The following is a 21,982-nucleotide window of genomic DNA, read 5'->3' as shown; positions in this document are numbered from 1 at the left end:
TGGTTTGCGCTTCATGATGCACTTTTTGATTGTGTATTACAATTTTTTGATCATCCTTAAACAGAATACAGTGAGCATTCCAATTTAAAAAAATTATACTGTAGATGCATAGTAACAGACCCTTCCAGCTCAACCAGCCTACACTGCCCGATTACACTCATTAACCAATTAACCAAATAATCATAGGTCTTTGGAATGTGGCTGGAAGCCAGAGCACCTGGAGGAAGGCCACACCCATCACAAGGAGAACAAACTCCCCACAGTGGAAGAATTGAACTTGGGACACTGGTGCTCTAGTAGGGTTGTGCTAAACACGACACTATCATACCACCTATTGTTTCTCCAATTTATTGCAATTATGATGTGAATACACACTGACATTTTATATATTCCCTCTTGAAATAGTACTTATTAGATTTCTGTTTGTGTTGACACAGTTGTGAATTTCCACGGAGGTGGATCTGGTATTGCCCTGTTGGAGGGAGTTTAATTTGGAATGTTACTGGGATGGGAAACCTGGATAGAAAGGAGATAAGATAACCTAAAAATAGAAGATAAGGCTTTAGGTGAGGGTTATCTTGCTGGATGATGATAGAGGTAATGAAGACTAGAGTGTATTGAGAAGGGACAGAGCAAACAAGCAAGAATACATCAACAGAAGATCAGAGTAAGGATAAGTGATAAGGTAAAATTAAAGTCTCTTTATCTGAATGCAACAGTCATTGCAACAAGATTGAGTAAATGGCACAAATAGAAATAAACACAGATGTTGACAGCCATTCAAAATACAAGAGTGTCAAAGGGCATGGAGAGAGGGAAAATGGCTTTGAGGCCAGGATTGAATCAGCCATTATGTAAGAGAATTGTGGATGAGGATCGGGGGATAGTTAGTTTTTTTTTCAGGCATATTAAGGAAAACATAATAGATTTAGAAAAAAAAGATTCTGGAATTCTGAAATAAAGAATCAGAAAATGTTACTGATGCTCAGTGGTCAGTGGGTATCTGTGGCAACAGAAACAGAGCTAATGTTTCAGGTCAGTGACTGCGCATTTATCAATTGCTCGTAATACTACGGTTTACAATATACTATTTTTTCATTTATTTCAGACCCCTCTTTGAAGTCACAGAACAATTTGTCCTTGAATATAAGTCTGCAAAAATGCAAAAAGAAAAGGAACGACTGATTGACATGGCTAAGAAAATGCTCACCAGAAATAAGGTATTAGCTTCATAATCAAACAGAAAGAAAACAACATCAGTTGTTGGTATAAAAACTTTAATTACTTTTTTGGCATGTTAATTGTAAAAATTATTAACATAGCTGAATGGATGGGGTAACTCACATTTTATGCGTTGCTTGGTTTTTCCACTTTGTCAAACTAAAAATTAAAATTTCAAAAAGCATAAAACTTGTAAATAAATCTAAAGGAAAACTGCAAGAGTAGGAAATACAAACTAATAAAAAAACAGAAAATACTAGAAAGAGCTATCAGATCGGGCAGCATTTGTACAGAGAAATGAATATAATATTCCAGGTCCATGGTCTATCACTGAACCAAGGAGGCTATTGAATTCTGCTTCTCTCTCCTCAGGTGCTGCTTGACCTGCTGAGTCTTTCCAGCATTTTTGCATTTTAATTTACTGAGGTCCTATGTGGCATTATCTTAACTTCAAGTAATTCTTTATATTTTACATATTCCAAAACATTAAAAAAATTAATTGAAAGGAGAACCAGAGGGTCACTTTAAGTGAGGCACACGCATACTGTGTCACATGGTGGCGTAATGACATATGCCATTAACATACTTTGACAGATAACCTGAAATACATTATGTAAAATCAAAAAATGCTTAACCAAAATATGTTTACAATGCTACTCAAATATTACTGAAATATTAAATACGCAACACTCCTCACTGCTTAGCGATAATTTCCAAATCAATGGAGAAAGCATCTCAACTACATATACTGTATGTTATATAATGCAACTACTTTATAAGCATCCAGAGCATAGTAAATTTTAAATTGACCCATTCAGGCCGAAAGATTTAATTGCTGTAGAAGTTTTTTATTCTTGTGGGATAATGTCTTTCTTGACAAGGGGGAATCACTTAACTTGGCAGGGGAGACTTGTGGTTGTAAAAACAATCTCAGGTTCTGGAGCTTCCGCTGTGGTGGTTGTAGGAATTGACTCTGAGACTGCAGGAGGTGGTATGACAGCTTTGACACCACCTTCTCCTTTTCAACTTTTTGTTCTTCCTTTCTTCGCCTTCTTCTAGTTTCTTGTGAATATTCTGGTTTTGCTCACAAAAACTGAATGCTTGCAACTTTCCTGAAGCTCCTTGAATTCTCTACCAGCTCAAAACCAAGCCACATGTCACAAGTAACTGCCTGATGAAAATATCAGAAGCTTTCTCAAATACGTTGCCAACAAAAACTGTTGTAGTCGGACCACTGCTTTTGTTACTTTTACGATTCCTCTGAGCAGCATGACCTTTCCTTGGTCCAATATGCTTTCCAACCAGAGGCACACAGGTTGGCACCAATACTTGTTTGCCCTCTGTTGAGCAACAGTTCATGATGTATAGCATGGAGACAGTTCTGGCATCATCCAGTATCTTTCTTAATTTGCTTTTAGTTGACTCTGTTACAGGGGATGTGGCATGCAAATGATGGATGGATCTCCAATCAAGTTATTGTTGTCTGAGCCAATCATGCCACCACAATGCTGGCCTTTCTGTTTTTACCACATACAAGCCCATTGTGGCTCGTTGATTTTTGTATTTCATTGTTGTATTTAACTCCTGATTCCCACAGGAGTTATCTTTTCTCCAGTATAATGGAGAATGCTTAATCAAAAAATATATTTAAAAGATTCAAAGATTCAAAGCACATTCATATCAAAGAATGTATAAATTATACCCTTAGAAATTTTTCTGTTTATAGGCAACCACAAAGCAAGAAACTCAAATAACCCACTTAAAATAAAAAGACTAAAAATCACCACAGAGAGAAAGAGAGAAAGAAACACATTGTGCAAACAATTGAAGCAAGCCAATAGCATTCCGAACCGGAATGAATCCCTGATCTGCTCCCAGAGCCTTGGTCCCCAATTTTCACACCAGTGGCACGTCACAGCCTCGGCGCTGCAGAGATAAAAATGAACATTCACAGGAGAGCGTGTGAAAATCAGCCTGACTCTCACCTCTGTACTCAACACTCGGGCTTCCAGTCCATCTGCACCGATGTTTAAGTTGTCCAAGCACCAGGTGGTGCCGCATTCTAGGACCAGAATCCAGGTGTCACAATATGGCTGGGCCACCCAGCAGGAAGCCATTCTTGATCTCACCAAATCAGCCCAACACTTGGAGCAATCCAGCCTCACACCCAGGTTAGGTGGGCGGGCATCAAAACTCTTCCGCATCAACTCTTCTCCAAATGACTCACTCCATCTCCGATAGCTATGCGAACTCCGTCTGCGTCCTTGGTGGCTCGAACATGAATATGTTGTACCTCAGAATGCCCCAGCAAACCAGCCCATTCCTTGAACCAGCCTCACCTCTGCCTGCCTTCTCACTGTCTGCGGCGATAGTTCACCCCAATTTGCTTCATGAAAGATGTTATAAGTAATGTCTTTAGTCAATTCTCTTGCCCTATGATTTACCAGTTAGCTGTTGTACATCTTTGGTAGTGCCATCTTAACAATATTACAAATTTACACAAATATTACTGAAATACTCAATACACACATACACGTATTTGCCTATGGGACAGAAATGCACCCTTGCCCATGGATCTCGCTGAGCTGCCAGCATTTGCTTAGGAAAATACTTTCATTGTCTAGGCTAGCTGGAGGCTTGCTATACTCTGCTCAGCTTTGCTTTGCATAACAGCAATGCAGAGAATGTGCTGAACAATCAGCATCCAAAGATCATTGCCAAAACAATATTAAAAAGGGTAATTAATAATATTGTTTACACCAAGATTTCCTTTGCTATTCAGTTGATTTCCCAAGTGCTCTGGTTTCTTAACAATGAGTCATTTGAAGACAAGTAATTATTTGGAAGAATAAGGTTTACAGAGGAACATGCAAGTGCTGGTTAGTTTTTTTAATTTGCAAGTATTTGAAAGAATAAATGGGTCTGAGTTTATTGCTCATCTCAGATGATTGCCTAGAGATTGTATTGTTGCTGAATAGGAGTTCTAAACCTGTTAATGCATGCGCATTCATGTTAGTACAACCTAGACATGAGAATTTGATCGCGTCTTTGTGCAAATGCATAGGCAAGCTTTGAGTCCCTTAAATGGTTACTTGCAGAGGTCCTGAAAATTCAACATGCCTATCAACACATTCCTGTACCAATTGACATCATCCCTCTATCTCTCAAAAGGAGTCTGCCCGTTAAGCTGCAACATCTTTGGAAATGTTAAGGAATGACCTGTTGAAACACTTGAGAGAAGCTTTGAAAAGGAGGAAGCATTTCTCAGAGAGCAATCTGTTGCTGTTAGGGACCAAGATGCTGTCTTGTGGGACTTCACTATATATAGTGTTACAGGCCTGGATATTGTGCAAGCAGTTTTATTATGTGGCTCATTATGTGTTGTCAGCTGCCTCCTGGGAGAACTCCATTGGAATTAATGCTTGTGGAAGGGCTGATCTCTCAGGAGGTCAGCACCTCTTCTTCAGTACTACCTATTCAGAAAAGCCCTCATTGCAGGAAGCTACCCTGTGCTTCTGGCTCTAATTTCACCACTCCTCCCCCCCCCCCCCCTTTACACTGGTTATCTTGCAGATGCAGGGTTTTAGCTCAAAGTATTGGTAAGTCCTTTCCTTCTATAGATGCTATTCAACCCATTAAGTGCTTCCGGCAGATTGTTTGTAACCCCATGGTCTGAGATACTGCATTCTCTGTGCATCTCCCAATAACATTCTTCACCATTCTGTTGTGATTCCATAAGAATCATTGCAGTTGTACAGTGGCGTATCTAAGGTATGGCGGGTACCTGGGTGCCATTTGAAGGGGGGCGCTACTGAGCAGTTTCTATTAAAGTCAGACAAGCCATCCTTGGATAGTGAAAAAAGAGTTTTCTTCAGATGTATGATCTGTCTTTGATTATCATGGGTGAGAAGCACTAGGATGGCCTTATTTCAGAGCATTGTGTAAGAAGACCATGAACTGTTTCTTCACGAGGAAGAAGAAAAGTGGAGCTGAAGGACAGAAGAGACGAAAATTGGAGGTGGAGGAAGCCAAAAAGTCGAGCAAGTTCTTCATGCCTTTCTTTGAAAAGCTCAGAACAAGTAGTTCAACACATTCCATGGAGTCGCCTGCACCTGCTACAAGTTTGTTAGAATCTGAAGGTGGATCAAGTACAAATGCGTCACAAGCCGAGGAGGAAGTCAAGTCAGATAAATCTGAGTATGATGAGATTAAGAGTGAGACTGCCACGGAGAACGTGGACATGACAGGAGGGGTCTTGATGGTGATGGTGATGCTGAGTTTATTGACGAGATTTTACCTGATGAGATTGAACCTGACGACACTGAACCTAGTGAACTGGATGGTGTCAAAGAGCCTCGAACTGTCATACCAGGAGTGATTGAACAGCATGACATTGGACTCCTGAAGTTCAACAAGGACACTGGAAAAGCAATTCTGCCTGATGCGTTGAGAACAGAAATAATAAAGCTGGGTTCGAAGTATTTCCAGAACAGTGAGGGGCCTTTCCTACCAACAAATAACCACTCAATGAACAAAACTTGGTTCAAGAGGAAATTGGGAAATGGTCATGGCGAGGAAGTGACTCGCTCAAGGCTGGTCTATTCACCTTCTAAAAGGTCTGCATTTTGTATCTGTTGTCTTCTCTATTTCTGGTCAGACCGTCAATCCTCATTGGAGCAGGAAAGTGGATTCAACCAATGGAAAGCGCCTGAAAGGAAGTGTTCATGAAAATGCCAAGAATCATCGGGAATGCTTCACACAGTGGAAAGAAATGGAAAGAAATTTAGCTGGAAACAGAGGAGTCATTGATGCGGTACTTGAGTCACCGATTAAGAAGGAAAAGCAGAAGTGGTATGATAGCTTACCGAGAATCCTTCACTGCATAAGATTCCTTGCAACTCAGAACCTGGCTTTGCTAGGACACAGGGAGTCACTTTGGCTAGATGATGACTCCAATGTGGGAAATTTCCTTGGGTTACCGAAATACTGGCCATCTTTGACCTTGTCATAAAAGAACACCTCACTCATATGGAAAGTCATCTTGCATCCACGTCTTATCTTTTGCCGGGTGTCTAGAACGAATTCATCCATGTGATGACATCCACTGTTCACCAGAGTTTACTGAGTAAAGCCAAGTACTATGTACTATGTGATGCACCATCAATAACTCTCGGAGACGGGAAGTGAACGATAGGCTTTTATCAGCAGCAAAAGGGAGCACAACATCTCGGAGACTGAGGGAGGAGCAGTGCCCCAATCGCCTTTATACAGGGGTCTGTGGGAGGAGCCACAGGAGCAGTCAACAGAGGGGCGTGTCCAGACAGGTTTACATAGTTTACCACACTATGGTCTCATGTTCAACTTGACTCCTGATCAGGCACACAGTGAGCAGATGTCAGAAGTAGTGAGGTATGTAGAAGTTGATTTTGAGAGGAAAACAGTACATGTTAGAGAGTCCTTCCTTGGTTTTATCCAGATAAGCCAGAAGGATGCTGAGAGCTTGGTTGAAGACATCTTGAAACAGCTAGAGAAGGACAAAATGGAGCTACAAGATGGTTGGTCACAGTGCTGTGACAATGCTGCTGTGGTGGCTGGACACAGAGGTGGTGTTCATCAAAGAGTAAGTGAGGAAAAACAACCTGGCAGTGTTCGTGAATTGCGACAATCACTCACTCATCTTGGTGGGTGTACATGCAGCTAAGCAGGATACAATGATGGTCACATTTTTTGGAACCATCGAAGCTCTCTATGTGTTTTCCTCTCGTTCAACACAGCACTGGGAAAAACTCAAAAACACCGTGCCTGTGGTTGTTAAGTCAGAGTCCAAAACCAGGTGGAGTGCAAGGACAGAAGCAGTGAAGCCTGTCAACCTTGAGGAGATACTTCAAGTTCTCCAGGACATGAAAGACAATGAAAACGAGACAAGTGAAACAAAAAGTGACGCGAGACAGCTGTACAACCGCATGTTGATTTACGATTTTCTGATTTTGTTCGGATTTTGGAACAAAGTACTCATTTGCATTGACCATGTTCAAAAGAGGCTACAGGATCCTAGCATGAACTTCCACTATGCTGCCCTGGATTTGAAAACCCTCCGAGATAATTTTTATGATGAAAGAGAAGTGTTGGTCAGTGAGCCATTCGAAGAAGGAGTTGGTCTCTGTCAAGAATGGAATATTGAAGTTGAAAGATGTCGAAGATGTCAGAGATGAAAGAAACGAATGGAGGGGGGGGAAGGAGACCAAGAATAAAGGAATGTGTTTGCAGACTCTAGCCTCTAAAGCCATTCAGGGAAAGTCTCCAACCCTACAATGGCCCACGTACCTGGAGGTTATGTTTGCTAGGGCAGTGGTTGCCGTGACCAGCTGCAGGGTCAGCAAGGGCCAAGCAATGGAACGCTTTATCTGTAGAGTTAAGATTACAGTGACCCTGAGCTCAGCAAACTCCAGATCATTCCAGCTGACTTTGGTTGATCTGTGCCACAGTTCACAGCCTGTGCCTCACAGCATCAGGGAGATCACTGGTACTCTTTATTCCGGGAAAAGGATTTAAGTCTCTAACATCATGGGCCCTGCCTGCCGTCCACCTGCATTTGTTAATTGTTCTCTAATCAAGAGTTGTTAAGCCCTTGTGCTTTCTGATTCAAGATTCATTCAAAAACTTTATTGTCATTCCAACCATACATCAGCTCTTCAGGGCAGAATGAGACAGCGTTTCCCAGGGGCAAGTGCAATCATAGCATAACAAACACAACAAATAGTAAAAACAACAATAAATAGTAAAACACAACAGCCACATGTCGGTTAAAATCAAGTTATAAGTGTCCAGTGCAAGTTAAAAGTGTCCAAAGCAGAGTCAGGTAGAGCAGCTATTTAGCAGTCTGACTGCCTGTGGGAGAAAGCTGTTTAGTAGCCTTGTGGTTTTTGTTTTGATGCTCCTGTAACGTTTGCCTGACGGCAGAAGAAGAAACAGTTCATGGAGAGGGTGTGAGGGGTCTTTAATGATGTACTGTGTCTTCTAGAGGCATTGACTCTGAAAGAGGTCTTGGACAGAAGGTAGGGAGACCCCAATAACCTTCTCTGCTCCCCTAACCACCCTCTGCAAGGCTTTTTTGTCAGCAGCACTGCAGCTGGAGTACCAGGTTGTGATGCAAAAGGTCAGCACACTCTCAACCACGCCTCTGTAGAATGTAGTTAAGATGTTAGTGGGGAGTGATGCTTGTTTAAGTTTCCTCAGAAAGAGCAATCTCTGCTGGGCTCGTTTCACAATCCCAGTGGTGTTCCCGGACCAGGTGAGGTTGTCCGAGATCTGCACCCCAATAAACCGACCAATCTGAATGGTTTCAGGGAGAAGGCAGGAGAATGGGGTTGAGAAGGATAATAAATCAGTCATGATCAAATGGTGGAGTGAACTTGATGGCCAAAAGGCTTAATTCCGCTCCTATGTCTTATGGCCTTTGGGATGCAGAGGAGGAAGCTGGAGCAACTAGAGAAAGACCAGACAGTCGCAGGAAGTTTGTGCCGATTCCACCTGACGGCACCAGAGGTAGGGATTGGATGCAGGTGTCTTGTACTGTTTACCAGCTCACCATCATGCTGCCCACTGCAGTACAGAGGAGAAGAGCTATTAGCACCGAGTGATTTGTTTAGTAATAGAAGGGCGATGTAAAAACTTCCTGCTGGATATACTCACCAGGTACTGCACTCAAGAAGATCAATGTAAATATATTTTCAAAGCACATATATGTCACCATATACTGTATGACCATAAGATTAATTTTCTTGCACATATACTCAATAAATCCATAATAGAATAATAACCACAATAGAATCACTGGAAGTCCGCACCAACTTGGGCATTCAAAAGACACAAAACTGTGCAAATACAAAAATGAATAATAATAATGAGAGGCATTGATTGTGTGGATAGTCAGAGGCTTTTTCCCATGGCTGAAATGGCTAATACGAGAGGGCACAGTTTTAAGGTGCTTGGAAGTAGATACAGAGGAGATGTCAGGGGTAAGTTTTTTACACAGAGAGGTGGTGAGTGCATGGAATGGGTTGCTGGCGACAGTGGTGGAGACGGATACAATAGGGTCTTTTAAGAGACTCCTGGATAGGTATTTCTATAATAAATAAATAAACAATAAATACATAGAACATGAGAGAAAGAGTCCTGGAAAGCGAGTTCGTGGGTTGTGGGAACATTAAAGTGATGAGGCAAGTGAAGTTGAGTGTAGTTATCCCCTTTGGTTCAAGAGCCTGATGGTTGAGGGGTAGTATCTGTAATAGAAGCAACAGTTTGTGAGACCATAGAAGAATTGTTTAGAAATGCCAGGGAACTTTGGGGTTGTCAGGATGAGAATACAAAGAGGCTCCTGAGAACAGTTCTCTCAACAGTAATCTGAGGAGTTAAACAGGAAAGAAAAGCATTCAAAATAATCTATTTCAGGCTAAGACCTTCATCATTTCCAGCATCTGCAGAATCTCTTGTGTTTCTGTTGCACCCTCCATAACCTCAGAATGTCCATCCAACATAATCAAGGAACCCCTCCTGCTGTATATAAGGACCTGAAATGGAACTCTTATACAATGAAGACAAACTCTTGATCTTGCAGTCTCCCTGGTCACGGCCCTTGCACTGTATTTGTCTACCTGCAGTGCACTTTCTCTGTAACTGCAACGCTGTTCTGCGTTCTGTTTTGTTTTCTTCTTGTACTCTCTCAATATACTCGTGTGGAATGGATGGCATGAACACTAAAATATTTCATTGTATTTCAGTACATGTAACAATTTTTTAAAATGATCACATGTTTTGAAGCTTACTCACTGGTGTAATGTGGCAAAGTAGCATTGGGTCAGACTGTTGCACCCAAGATTCCAGAGTGGGGCTGCAACTCACAGCTTGTGAGCTACAAGCAAGAGTACAAACTACCAAGTCCTTATCAGCAAAAACAAAGAACACCTCTTTAACCAATGTCCCCGTGATTTTTTTTACATTTACCATCATCCTTAGCATCAAGATTCAAGTCCTCAGTTTTCAGGCAAGGTGGGGTGAGAGACAGCAAATGCTTCTGATCAGCCCAGCTGTTGGGACTAGTTAGCAGAATGGGTCTTCCATGGTTTAACTCAGCATAGTACTGAGAGCTCACATACATTGACCAGATGTACATAGCTGAGATGTGACAGAGCTCAGGAACTGAAAATACAAATTAATGACAAACATGAACAACTGTATTGCCTGGAGTAACTAATGTGCATGAACTTTCTCCAACACCCACGCAGTCTGAACTTCCAGTCTTAGCGGTATCATTTCCAACTCATTATGAGAAAAGGAAAATCACTCGTGCAACTTTTTGGAAATGGGAATGTGTTGTGATTAGGAGCTAGGAGACAACTGGTAGTGTTGCTAAATCTGGCCAGACACCATGGATGGTGAGTCCTAACCTGATGTGTCTACCTTACCTTGCATGCCATTATCTGGTTAAAGGTAGGGCTTTCTAATAGTGAACACTCGGCTCACCTCATTTAAGTACAATACAAATGTTTACAATAATCTCCTCATCCTGTAAGTGGTCAGTGATTTTGTTGATGTATGAACATATGACTCATATTTATTTGGCTGTGCTCCATATGAGTGTAGCAAAGCTATTTTTGATGCCAAATGATAGGTGAAGGAGTGTTGGACTGAATTTTCCAAAAATGACTCATTGGAGATTAACACTAAGCTTCTTGCAGATTAACTGCATTTACACAGTTTCACCCCCCATCATTAACTTTTCAGATGTATGATGCTAATAAAGGTACACCATACAACTCCGAGGACTTTTGGTCTCGTTTTCACAATGGGATTTGAATTGATGACTTTCTGATGGGTGAGATTACTACAAGCTGAACTATGGGTTTCACTCAGCAAAGGGGCTGTGAAGCTAATCTGTAAGTGCTGGTCCAGGGCTAACTAATAGGAATGTCCAGTTGTGACAACAAGAAGTTGAAATTAATTAAAATACATGCAAAACAAATTGAGAAATGTCTGAAATTAAAGTTAAGTGATAGAAGGAAAGTCATAAAAATAAACTGTTGAATGGATGACTTGCACTGTAGTTGTCTCCTAAAGGAATAGGAGAAATATATAAGCACAGCTTATAGGAATGCCCAATGCATTAACAAAGTGTTTTTTAGTGTCACAAGGAGTGACAAAAATTATGACTTCAGAAATCTGACAGAAGGCTGTGAAAACTAGTTAATGTATGGAAGTGAATTTTTAGGCAATAAATCTGTTATTTGCAGTTCTGAAAGGTGCTAATGGTACACATAATTATGAATTGCAAAATAGTTCTCATTTATGATGTTTTATAAATTTTGTTTGATTATTTATACTATACAGATTGAGCAGAGGTACAGAATTAAACATCCCTTTGTGAAAAAATATCAGGTGTTTTCCCAGCATATATGACGAATGAACTCTTCTGAGGCGTCCGGCCGGGTGCAGATATCGATTATAATCAACGCTTCAAAGACAAACTCTGCCATCGTGGCTGGATCCTGTACCATTATACCTGTACCCAGCTGGAAGCCCGAGAAGAGTTCATTCATCCCTTTGTGAAGTTTGGTTGCTCACTTTGAGGATTCAGTTACAAAAAGCTTAAATATTTTGTTTAAGTAGTGGAAGTCTAACATTTGCAATACTATCCAACCTAATCTGAGAACCTTGTCCAATGACAAATAGCTTGAATCAGCATTTCTAGTAGGTTGCATCCTTGCTGACTGCCTTATTCAATGATTGATAAATAAGACTTGTATTCCACTTACATGCCTTCATGTTATCTTGCATAAATTTCTTTGTTTTTCTGTGCTCCCTGTTCCTCAGAGCATTGATATCAAAACAATCAACCTGATCTGGAAAATTCTTTTTATTTTTTACTGTGTTAATTGTATGGTTTTGTCTTTTTATTAATGGTATTGATCTCTTCCACCATTATAGTGATAGTATAGGTATTCAACATAGTTTGGTGAGCAAAATTAATTTAAAACAATTTGAAGTACTAATATGCTGCAGAGCCCTTGTTTGATCTGGAACAATTGTCAGTATTGTCAGTGCAATAACCTTAATTAAGATTTGCCAGGTGAATACTTAAATTAATTAAACACAGACAAGATAAAACTCTTAGTCCATCTGATGTCCCATTATCTCTGAATAGCAGCAACAAAATTTAAAAATATGAATATACTCAATAGATAAGGAGTTTTATTAACTAATATCATAGTCATAAGCTTTGCCTTGTTTTACTCACTGTAATGCACTACTTTTAGTGACTGGATTACAAAAGTAGTAAATACTGAATGCTATAGACAATTACATTAATTGATTTTCTTCACTCCTCAGCGCAAAGCTGGCCTGAGTACAATGGGCTCAGGAGATCATGTAAATCTATCAGTAGCTTGGACCGAGCTAGCTTTGCTGGTTCAGTGTAAAGGTAAAATTCAGGAAGGTAAGTTTTATGTCAACTTCAATGAAAGATAACAGAAATTACTCTTATCTGTAAGGAAAACTGTAGACTATTGAAGATGCAATGCTAGAATGCCCTTCCGCTAATTAAACTTGAAATTTGATTAACTGAAATGCTAAGGAATGTAAGCTTTTACCTTATATAGCACTCAGGATGTAATTAGTTCTTCCTTGGAATTGCATGGTGGATGCAAACTCCTGAACCAGCATGATTCACCTTAACACTGAATTGACTCCACAACCTACACACTCCCTTTCAAGGACTCTACAACTCATGTTCCCAGTATTATATATTTACTTTTTTGGTATTTATTATTTGCATGATTTGTCCTTTTTCTACATTGGTTACTTGTCACTTTGGTATGTATAGTTTTTTTCATAAATTCTATTGTATTTCTTTATTTTCCTGTATATGCCTGCAAAAGAAAATCTCAAGGTAGTATTTCAAAGTTCAAAGTAAATTCATGATCAAAGTACATATACTGTATGTCACCATATACAACCCTGGGATTCACTTTTTGCATGCATAAAGAAATACAATAGAATTTATGGTCCATAGAATAATAACCATAACAGAATAAAAAAAGACAGCATCAACTTGGGTGTTCAACCAGAGTGGAAAAGACAGCAAACTGTGCAAATACAAAAAAAAAGAAGTAATAATAAAAAAAATAATAAATAAAGAAGCTGTAAGTATCAAGAACATGAGATGAAGAGTCCTTGAAAGTGAGTCCATAGGTTGTGGGAACATTTCAATGATGGGGCAAGTGAAACTGAATGAAGTTTCAAAAGCCTGATCGTTGAGGGGTAATAACTGTTCCTGAACCTGGTGGTGTGAGACCTGAGGCTCCTATACCTTCATCCTGATGACAGCAGCAAGATTAGAGTATGTCTTAGGTGGTGGAGGTCCCTGAGGGATGGTGCTTTCCTGCAACAGCATTTCATGAGGATGTGCTCAGTGGTTGGGAGGTCTTTGCTCATGATGGACTGGACTGTATCATAACTACTTTTTGTAGGATTTTCCATTCAAGGGCATTGATGTTTCCTTACCATGTTGTGATGCAGTCAGTCAATATATTCTCCACCTCACATCTATAGAAGTTTGTCTAAGTTTTAGATGTCATGCTGAATATTTGTATATTCCTAAGGAAATAGAGGCGCTGCCGTGCTTTCTTCATAATTGCCCTTATGTGCTCAGCTCAGGACTGGTCCTCTGAAATAATAACACCGAGGAATTTACAGTTTCTGACCTTCTCCACCTCTGATCTTCCAATGCAGACTAGTTCATGGTTTCCTTCTCCTGAAGTCAATAATCAGCTGCTTGGTCTTGCTGACGTTGGGTAAGAGGTGGTTGTTATGGCACCACTCAGCCAGATTTTCAATCTCCCTCCCATATGCTGAATTATCAGCACCTTTGACTCGGCAGTGGTGATGTCAGCAAACTTGAATATTGTATTGGAGCTGTGCTTAGCCGCACAGTCGTAAGTGTAAAGTGAGTAAAGCAGGGGGCTAAGCACACAGCCTTGTGATGCATCTGTACTGGTAGAGATCATGGAGGAGATATTGTTGCCAATCTGAACTGACTGGGGTCTGCAAATGAGGAAATCGAGGATCTAATTGCACAAGGAGCCAAGGTCTTGAAGCTTATTTATTAATTCTGAGTAGATGTTGGTATTGAATGCTGAGCTGTAATCGATAAAGAGCATCCTCATGTATGCACATTTGTTGTCCAGATTTTCCAAGGTTGATTGAAGAGCCAACAGGTTTACTGTGGACCTGTTACTCCAGTAGGCAAATTGGAGTGGATCCAAGTTGCTTCTCAGGCTGGAGTTGATGTATTTCATCACCAATCTCTCAAGACACTTCTTCATGTTGATGTAAGTGCTACTGGATGATAGTCATTGAGACAGGTCACCACACTCTTCTTAGGCACCGGTATAATTGAAGCCTGCTTAAAGCAGGTGGGTACCTTAGACTGCCAAAATGAGATGTTAAAGATTTTAGGGAACACTCCAGCCAGTTGATGAGCACAGGTCTTTAATACTTGGCCAGATACCCCATCTGGGATGGATGCTTGCTGTGTGTTCACCCTTCTGAAGGCTGTTCACACTTCGGCATTAGAGACTGAAATCACAGGATCATCGGGGTCTGTGGGAGTCCATGATAGTTCCTCCATGTTTTGATGGTCACACAGAGCAAAGAAGGCATTGAACTCAGGTGGACGTAAAGCCCTGCTGTCATCCATGTTGCTTGATTTAACTTTATAAGAGGTTAAGAGGTATTCAAGCCTTACCACAACTGTTCAGCATCCTTCATTGATTCCAGTTTATACTGAAATTACTACTTCACCTGTGAGATGATTTTGCAGAGATCATACCGGGACCTCTTGGAACTTCCTTGGTCACCAGACCTGAATGCCTGTGATCTGGCTCTCCACATATTGTGAATCTCATGGTTCATCCAGGACTTCTGATTGGGAAAGACTGAATGATTTTGTGGGGCCACACTCGTCCACAATTGTTTCAATAAAGTCTGTGACAGCCATGTTGTATTCATTCAGATCCACAGACGAGTACTTGAACACAGCCCAGTCTACTGACTCAAAGCAATCCTGTAGCCACAGCTCTGCCTCCTGCAACAATCTTTGTTGCCCTACCTAATCTCTAGACCTTTGCTCTTTAGCTTATGGTGAAAATGTACTTAGATAATAAATTTACTTTGAACTTTGAAAGCACAAATGTAATGTGCACTAGAAGTTATTTTGCATCTTTGTAGCATTATGCATAGTGATGCTTTACTAATGGCACACTGTACCGATACCTGTCTCAAACATTTACCAACTTCATTGCTACTGTGACAAGAACTTGGTGCAAATCCCTACCTCTGCTGATACTCTCATAGCAATGAAATGTTTAGTCCACAGTGAGTGCTGTAAGGACTGGCTGAAGTGGGTTGTGCCTCCACTCGACAGACTTGGGACTGCATACGATGAGTGTGGAACAATGCTGGCAGTTTACAGTGTTTGCTCCTGATGTTTTCAGACCCCTTAGAGCAAACAATCTCCTCTTAGTGTTCTAAAAGCTGCAGTCTCTCCCTCTCTGTATGCCTGCATAACCCTCCTTTTCCTAGAGTTCTATAATTTTTACCAATGCTACAGTGCTTAGTAATGCCCCCCACCTGCAGAGGATCATCACCTTGTTATGGTGGAGAGGCTTGTGATGTCTACAATCTGATAACCTGGGAATGAAGTACAGAGTTAGATGTTTCAGACACATTCACGAATGTACTGATGGTTGGTGGTCTCTAAAGGCACAGAAAGTTGACAGCTAAGGTCTCTCCAATCCATTTGCTTAATGGTCTAAATATTTGCCAAAAATCAGGCAGCATAAAGCTGCCCCTGTTTCTCTGATACTTCTCTTTGACTTGGTGAACAGGCTGGTGTAAATTTTAATCACAGACTTCCTTTCATGGAAAAAAAAATGGTCAATTTCTTTATTCCTCAGTTGAACCTCAAGATCTCTTTTGAATTTGAGACCTTTGATGTTAGTGCAATCAGATGTTTACTTAGAAAAATACTGCTTAAGTTAATAAGTTTAAGGAAAAAGGAATTAACAAAGTTAAATTTGCTTTTATTCATTTAGCATTTCTTGATTTGGTATCAACGTAATTTTTTCTTCATTTATCAAGAAGCGTTGGACATTCTCTTGATTTCTCTGGACCACGCACCATTTCATCCAGACCAGATTCCAGTTTTATTCTTCCTAGCAGAATCAGTTTTGTATTGGATTTGTACAGATGCAGTGAAGCAATCATATCTGTACATCTGCGAAGTCAAGATAATAAAGGTACTTAGATAAAACATGGCTCTTCCTTTAAATATATTTGCACAACAAAAGGATAGGATACTTTGATGTCACAAATTAGATTGAAGTTTAATTTAATTTCTACACCAAGTATGTTTGATTAGAGAGTAATATAAGCAGAAATATAGCTGCAAGTTTCTACATGGTAGAAGAAATAAGGGCATGAAGTGGAAACGCATGGTTAATTAGCAATAAATAGTGAACGATTATGTGAATTGAAACGCAAACAGTTATGGTGAGAACTTCGATGTATATTAAAGGAGTCCAGATTCTGCAACTGATGCATCCTGAGACAGCATTACAACTACAATCGGCCCTCCATATCCGTGGGTTCCGCATCCACAGATTCAACCAACCGCAGATTGGGATCGACAAAAAAACGGAAGTCCTCTCTCCAGCACTCGTTGTTTGAGCATTACAATACAGTGTAACAACTAGTTACATAGCATTTCCATTGTATTAGGTATTATAAGTACTGTAGTCTAGAGGTGATTAAAAGTATTACTCATTGTTTGAGTATTGTTCACCTTGCGTCTCATTCGTTCGCTACTTGTGTTGTGAGCGAGAGGAAGGAGTTTAAGGTTAGTAAGGGATGGCTGGCTAGCTATGTAAAGCGCTACAGCCTCAAGAACTTAAAGATCATGAGAGAATCGGTATCGGCTGATGCCAAGGCAGCATCAGCATTCCCGGAAGAGCTACGATGGTTGCGTCTGTACTGAAAATGTACAGACTTTTTTTTCTTGTCATTATTCCCTAAGTACAATATAACAACTATTTACATAGCATTTACATTGTATTAGGTATTATAAGTAATCTAGAGATGATTTAAAGTATACAGGAAGATGTGTGTAGGTTATATGCAAATACTACGCCATTTTATATACGGGAATTGAGCATCCGCAGAATTTGGTATCCGCAGGGTGTCCCGGAACCTATCCCCCACAGATACAGAGGGCCAACTGTATAGAAATTAAATGGCAACGGAGTGGCAGAATAGAATGAAGGATAGTAACTGAAAGATAATGAATATCAAAAGGTAGGGGCAGTACAGTAGCAAAGTGGTTAGCACAATGCATTACAGTACCAGTGACCTGGATTTGGTTCCTGGCCACTGCCTGTATGGAGTTTGTATGTTCTCTCGTGACCGTGTGGGTTGCCCCTGGGTACACTGGTTTTCTCCCACAGTCCAAAGATGTACTAGATAGTAGGTTAATTGGTCATTGTAAATTGTCCTGTAAATAAACAAAGTTTAGTATAGTTGTAAAGAGAATAATATGAATATGTGAAATTACCAAAAGGAAAACAAAAATAAGCAACAAGGAGTGTTGAAAATGTGAGGTTTCATAGCTAGAACAACAGACGATTACCAGAAATTATTGAACAGTGCAGAGAGTTCAGAAGGTAATGTGAGGAGTTGGAAGTAAAATTTGGCATTCCCTGAGGTGGCATTTGGCTTTACTGTCTGCAACCTCTTGTTGTATTTCACAAAGAATAGTACAAAAGTAGAAAAGGAAAAGTAAAATATCTTAAATGTTTAGATGCTGCCTCAGTTGCCTCCACTTTTGCTGCCTGGCCTTAAGATTGCCACCAGAAGTTTATATTTTTTTTCTCTAGATTACCGCATCTGGGACCTATTGTGCCTCCAATGTGATGTAACCACAACTAATCAGATTTCTTCCCCAGATCAATAATGACTTCAGCAAGACTTAGCAAGATATTATGCAGAGATAAGACTTGATTTAAGAGTTCAATCCAGTGGAAAAGAATAATGCCTGGAAATTCATCTTGTCAGTCACAAAAGATTTTGTGTGACACCATTGTGTTCAACCCCTGAGTTTAATTCCAATGGAATAAATATAGGAGGCATATTACAATGTGCTAGCACTATGATAGATTGTGTTTTGAATAACTAGGTGGGAATGAATTTCTGGACATAAGTATTCATAATAGACAAATTGACTTAATTCCTTCAAGAAAATTAAAAGAAAAATCAGAGGAGAAAGGTAACTACTTATAGAAGGTGGGAAAGGGTTATTCAAAAAAAGAAAAGATACACAAATAGCATTGGCCAGAGCCAAGTAAAGGACAAACAAAATAGGTGGGAGAGATGGGTGATGAATGTAGTTCCAGAGAATTAGAAGGCGGTAGATATTCCTAGCAGGAGGTTGTTCACTTGCTTTGTTTCTGAATGCATTGGAACTTAGTTGGCTTAATTTAAAATTTGTTGAATTAATCTATTTTATTCCTTCAAGCAGATATTTCCCAAGAATCGACAGGCATGTTCACAGTGACTATAAGAAATTGTTATCTATGCTTTCTAGTGCTTTTAACAGCAGAAGAAAATGTTTTCAGTAACATTGAGACTTAATTCAAGTTCATGAGTGGTATTGAAATGATATTTTTTAATGAAATGTCTAAGAGCTAAACCTATTATTCCTTCATGTCTTTCCAGCTGGCATTTCTGATATAATGTGGTCTCAATAAAATAAAAACAGGAAGTGCTGGAAACAGAGGCCAGGCAGGATCTATGAAAAGAGAACATGAATGTTTCAGTTTCAGGTCTATAAGTTGGACAGTATTTCCAGCATTTCCCATCTTTAATTCAGATTTTCAGCATCTGCAGTTTTGGTTTTCATTTTAATGAAACCTTCACAAAATGGAGCTATTGTAGTTATAGTAAATTTTGAATTTGTTTTATGAATTTAAATCTTTGTAGATAGATTGTTCTTAATTTAGAAGTAAACTACATGGTGTTGATATTTAGAAATTATGTTCACTTTGTTCTTTCAATAGGTTGGATTTTTAACTTTTCTAAGATTGTTTACCTTTCACCTTGCTGGATTGGTAGGACCATTTGAGCAATGTAAATATCGCCTTCAAGATTTCTTGAAAGGTAAGTATGTTACTAGAACAGTTTACTGAATATCAGGGTGCAGTATTATTGATTAGGCAAAGTTCCACAGCCAGATGTATTAGTTCAGGTTCAAGTTCAAGTTAATTGTCATTAAACCATACACAGGAATATGGCCAAACAAAACAGCTTTCCTCTAGGGCCAAACAAAGCATCAACAATCACACACAGCACATAAAGGACATATAATAATGAGTGAAGAAAAACATACAGTTACAAAAATATATAAAGAATAATAATATTATAGCCCAAGTCACTGAGTATCATGACCTGTAAATTGATGTTGCATGGGATATTGTCCTAGAGTCACATTTCTGCAAAATAACCTGCAGCATTTCTTCATCTTGTATAAATGCAATCTAGCTTGTCTTCCCGGGGATGAACACTGGAGGGCAGTACAGACAGAAGAGCCAGCTTCCCACCCAGTACAGAATCCAATGGCACAAAGCCAGCTTCTGTGTCTCCTTTGTCAGTGGCCGCTGTTGTGTATTTAATATTTCAATAGCATTTGAGTAATCTTGTATGATGTTCGATTAAGCATTCTTGTTTGTTTACATAATTAATTAAGGTTATATCTAAAAATATGTTAATTGCATACATCATCATGCTACCACATAATATGCTCAACTGGAAAGTAATCAAGAGGACAAATACTAGTAGAAAGCTCCACAACATAGGCAGGAAGGGCATGGATTGATGTGGGGTGTATCCTCTCCCAATACCTTATTTTCTGCTTTCGTATCTAATTCACCCTGTACACCCTGCAGCCAATTCTCATCATCTGCTGTTATGCCGCATCAGCTCTTGTTTATTTCTTTTTAATTCAGGTGCTCAAAACATGCACTTTTATAACATGATACTGTAGCTTCCTCAAGAACCAGTGTTACTTGATCTAACTCAGTTCAAGACTTTCAGAACAGAGGCATGAAGAAGGGATCTGCAGATGGTACATCTCTAGACATAGATGGTCAGGAGCTAAGGCTGAGGGTTAAGAACCCAGAGTTACAATTTCATAAGAGATTGAAATAGTTCAATAATTGCATTGCACAGGACCCTGTTGCTGATTTTGCATGGCCTGGGATATTAAAGAAATCTGACTCAGCTTGTACAAAAAAAGTTCTGAAGTAAAAGATGACCAAGTTTTATGTGATTGTCCATTATTTTTAAAGAATTAACAATTTCTTGTGAAAATTAGCAATTTCTCCTTCAAGTGTAAACTGCCAGCATTGTTCCACACTCATTGTATGCAGTCCCAAGTCTGTCGAGTGGAGGCACAACCCACTTCAGCCAGTCCTTCAAGTGTCACTTCACATTTTTTTTATCACAATTTGCAAAAGATTGAGGTAATAATTTTGGTAAATTAAAAATAATCGTTGAAATTCTAGGAGACATCGATTTTACTTCATAGTAATTGAATAGAAGAAAATGAGAAATAATAGAATAATGATAGAACAAAAATAGAAAATACTGGAAGTACTCAGCAGGTCAGGTCACATCTGTGTGAAGAGAAGCAGAGTTTTCCTCTCATGTTAGAAACCCTTTGTCAGAAATTAAAAGGAGGCAACCACACAACCTCAGAATAAAAGGACGTCTATTTAAAATTGAGATGAGAAGGAATTTCTTTAGCTAAAAGGTAGTGAATCTGTGGAATTCATTGCCACTGAGAGCTATCCAGGCCAAGTCATTGGGCGTATTCAAGGCAGGGATTGATAGGTATTACTGGGTTAAGGGTTATATGGGTAAAGTGGAAGGATGGGGTTGAAAAAATAGCCATGATTGAATAGTGGGTCAGACTCAATGGTCTAATTCTGATCCTATATATTTATTTGTCTTTTCAAGCTCTTTTTGTTAATATCTCACAACTTTTTAAAAATTTGGTTCTTTTTTCTCAGGTCAGAAAACGTTCCACCCAGGTTAGTCAGGAAACACTGACTTGCAAATCAGAAAGACAAGTAGCATAAAGACAGAAATGGAAATAATATTTTGGGTGATAAACCCTTAATCAGGACTGGAAAAGTGAGAAGAAGTTTCAAGTTGGAGAGATTGGGAGGGTGAAGAGAAGCAGAGGGAATGTCTACGATAAAATGCAAACCAAAGTTGACTAGGAAGCATCTAGTTAAAAATAGGCTGGGGACAGAAATAAAAATGAAAAATATGGAAAAAGAAAAGTACATCCTTATCTCTGGAGAGAAAGGATATAAAAGGGTGGATTAACTGAATTTATTAATTTCATTAAGTCCCTGGAACTGTAACGTACCCAGATGACAGATTAAGTGCTATGCATTGTACTTACATTAGGCATCACTGGCGCAATGTGAGAGGCCAGAGATTGAGCAATGAAAGCGGGAGTGGAATGTCAAATATAAAGTGACAGAATATTGAAGTTCAGGACTGAATTTGTGGACAGAATTGATGTGTTCTGCAAGCTGTTTACCCAATATGAATTGGACACTCCAGTAAAGAGGAAATGTCAGTTTGA

At 39.5% G+C, this 21,982-nt stretch overlaps 1 protein-coding gene across 1 annotated transcript in view; it reads left to right on the top strand.

Moving 5' to 3' along the window:
- The window catches only part of tmem232 (transmembrane protein 232), an 85,987-nt gene that overhangs the window by 22,089 nt on the left and 41,916 nt on the right, over window positions 1-21,982 (top strand). Inside the window, exons 4-7 of the mRNA XM_073068208.1 lie at window positions 1,109-1,220; window positions 12,607-12,712; window positions 16,417-16,574; window positions 19,386-19,485. Coding sequence (XP_072924309.1) covers window positions 1,109-1,220; window positions 12,607-12,712; window positions 16,417-16,574; window positions 19,386-19,485 — 476 coding nt within the window. The remainder of the gene's footprint in view (window positions 1-1,108; window positions 1,221-12,606; window positions 12,713-16,416; window positions 16,575-19,385; window positions 19,486-21,982) is intronic.

The sequence above is a fragment of the Hemitrygon akajei genome, chromosome 2 (genome assembly GCF_048418815.1).
Source record: "Hemitrygon akajei chromosome 2, sHemAka1.3, whole genome shotgun sequence".
NCBI classification, from domain to species: Eukaryota; Metazoa; Chordata; class Chondrichthyes; order Myliobatiformes; family Dasyatidae; genus Hemitrygon; species Hemitrygon akajei.
Note: the sequence above shows the minus strand (reverse complement) of the source record. Positions and strands in the feature narration are given on the sequence as shown.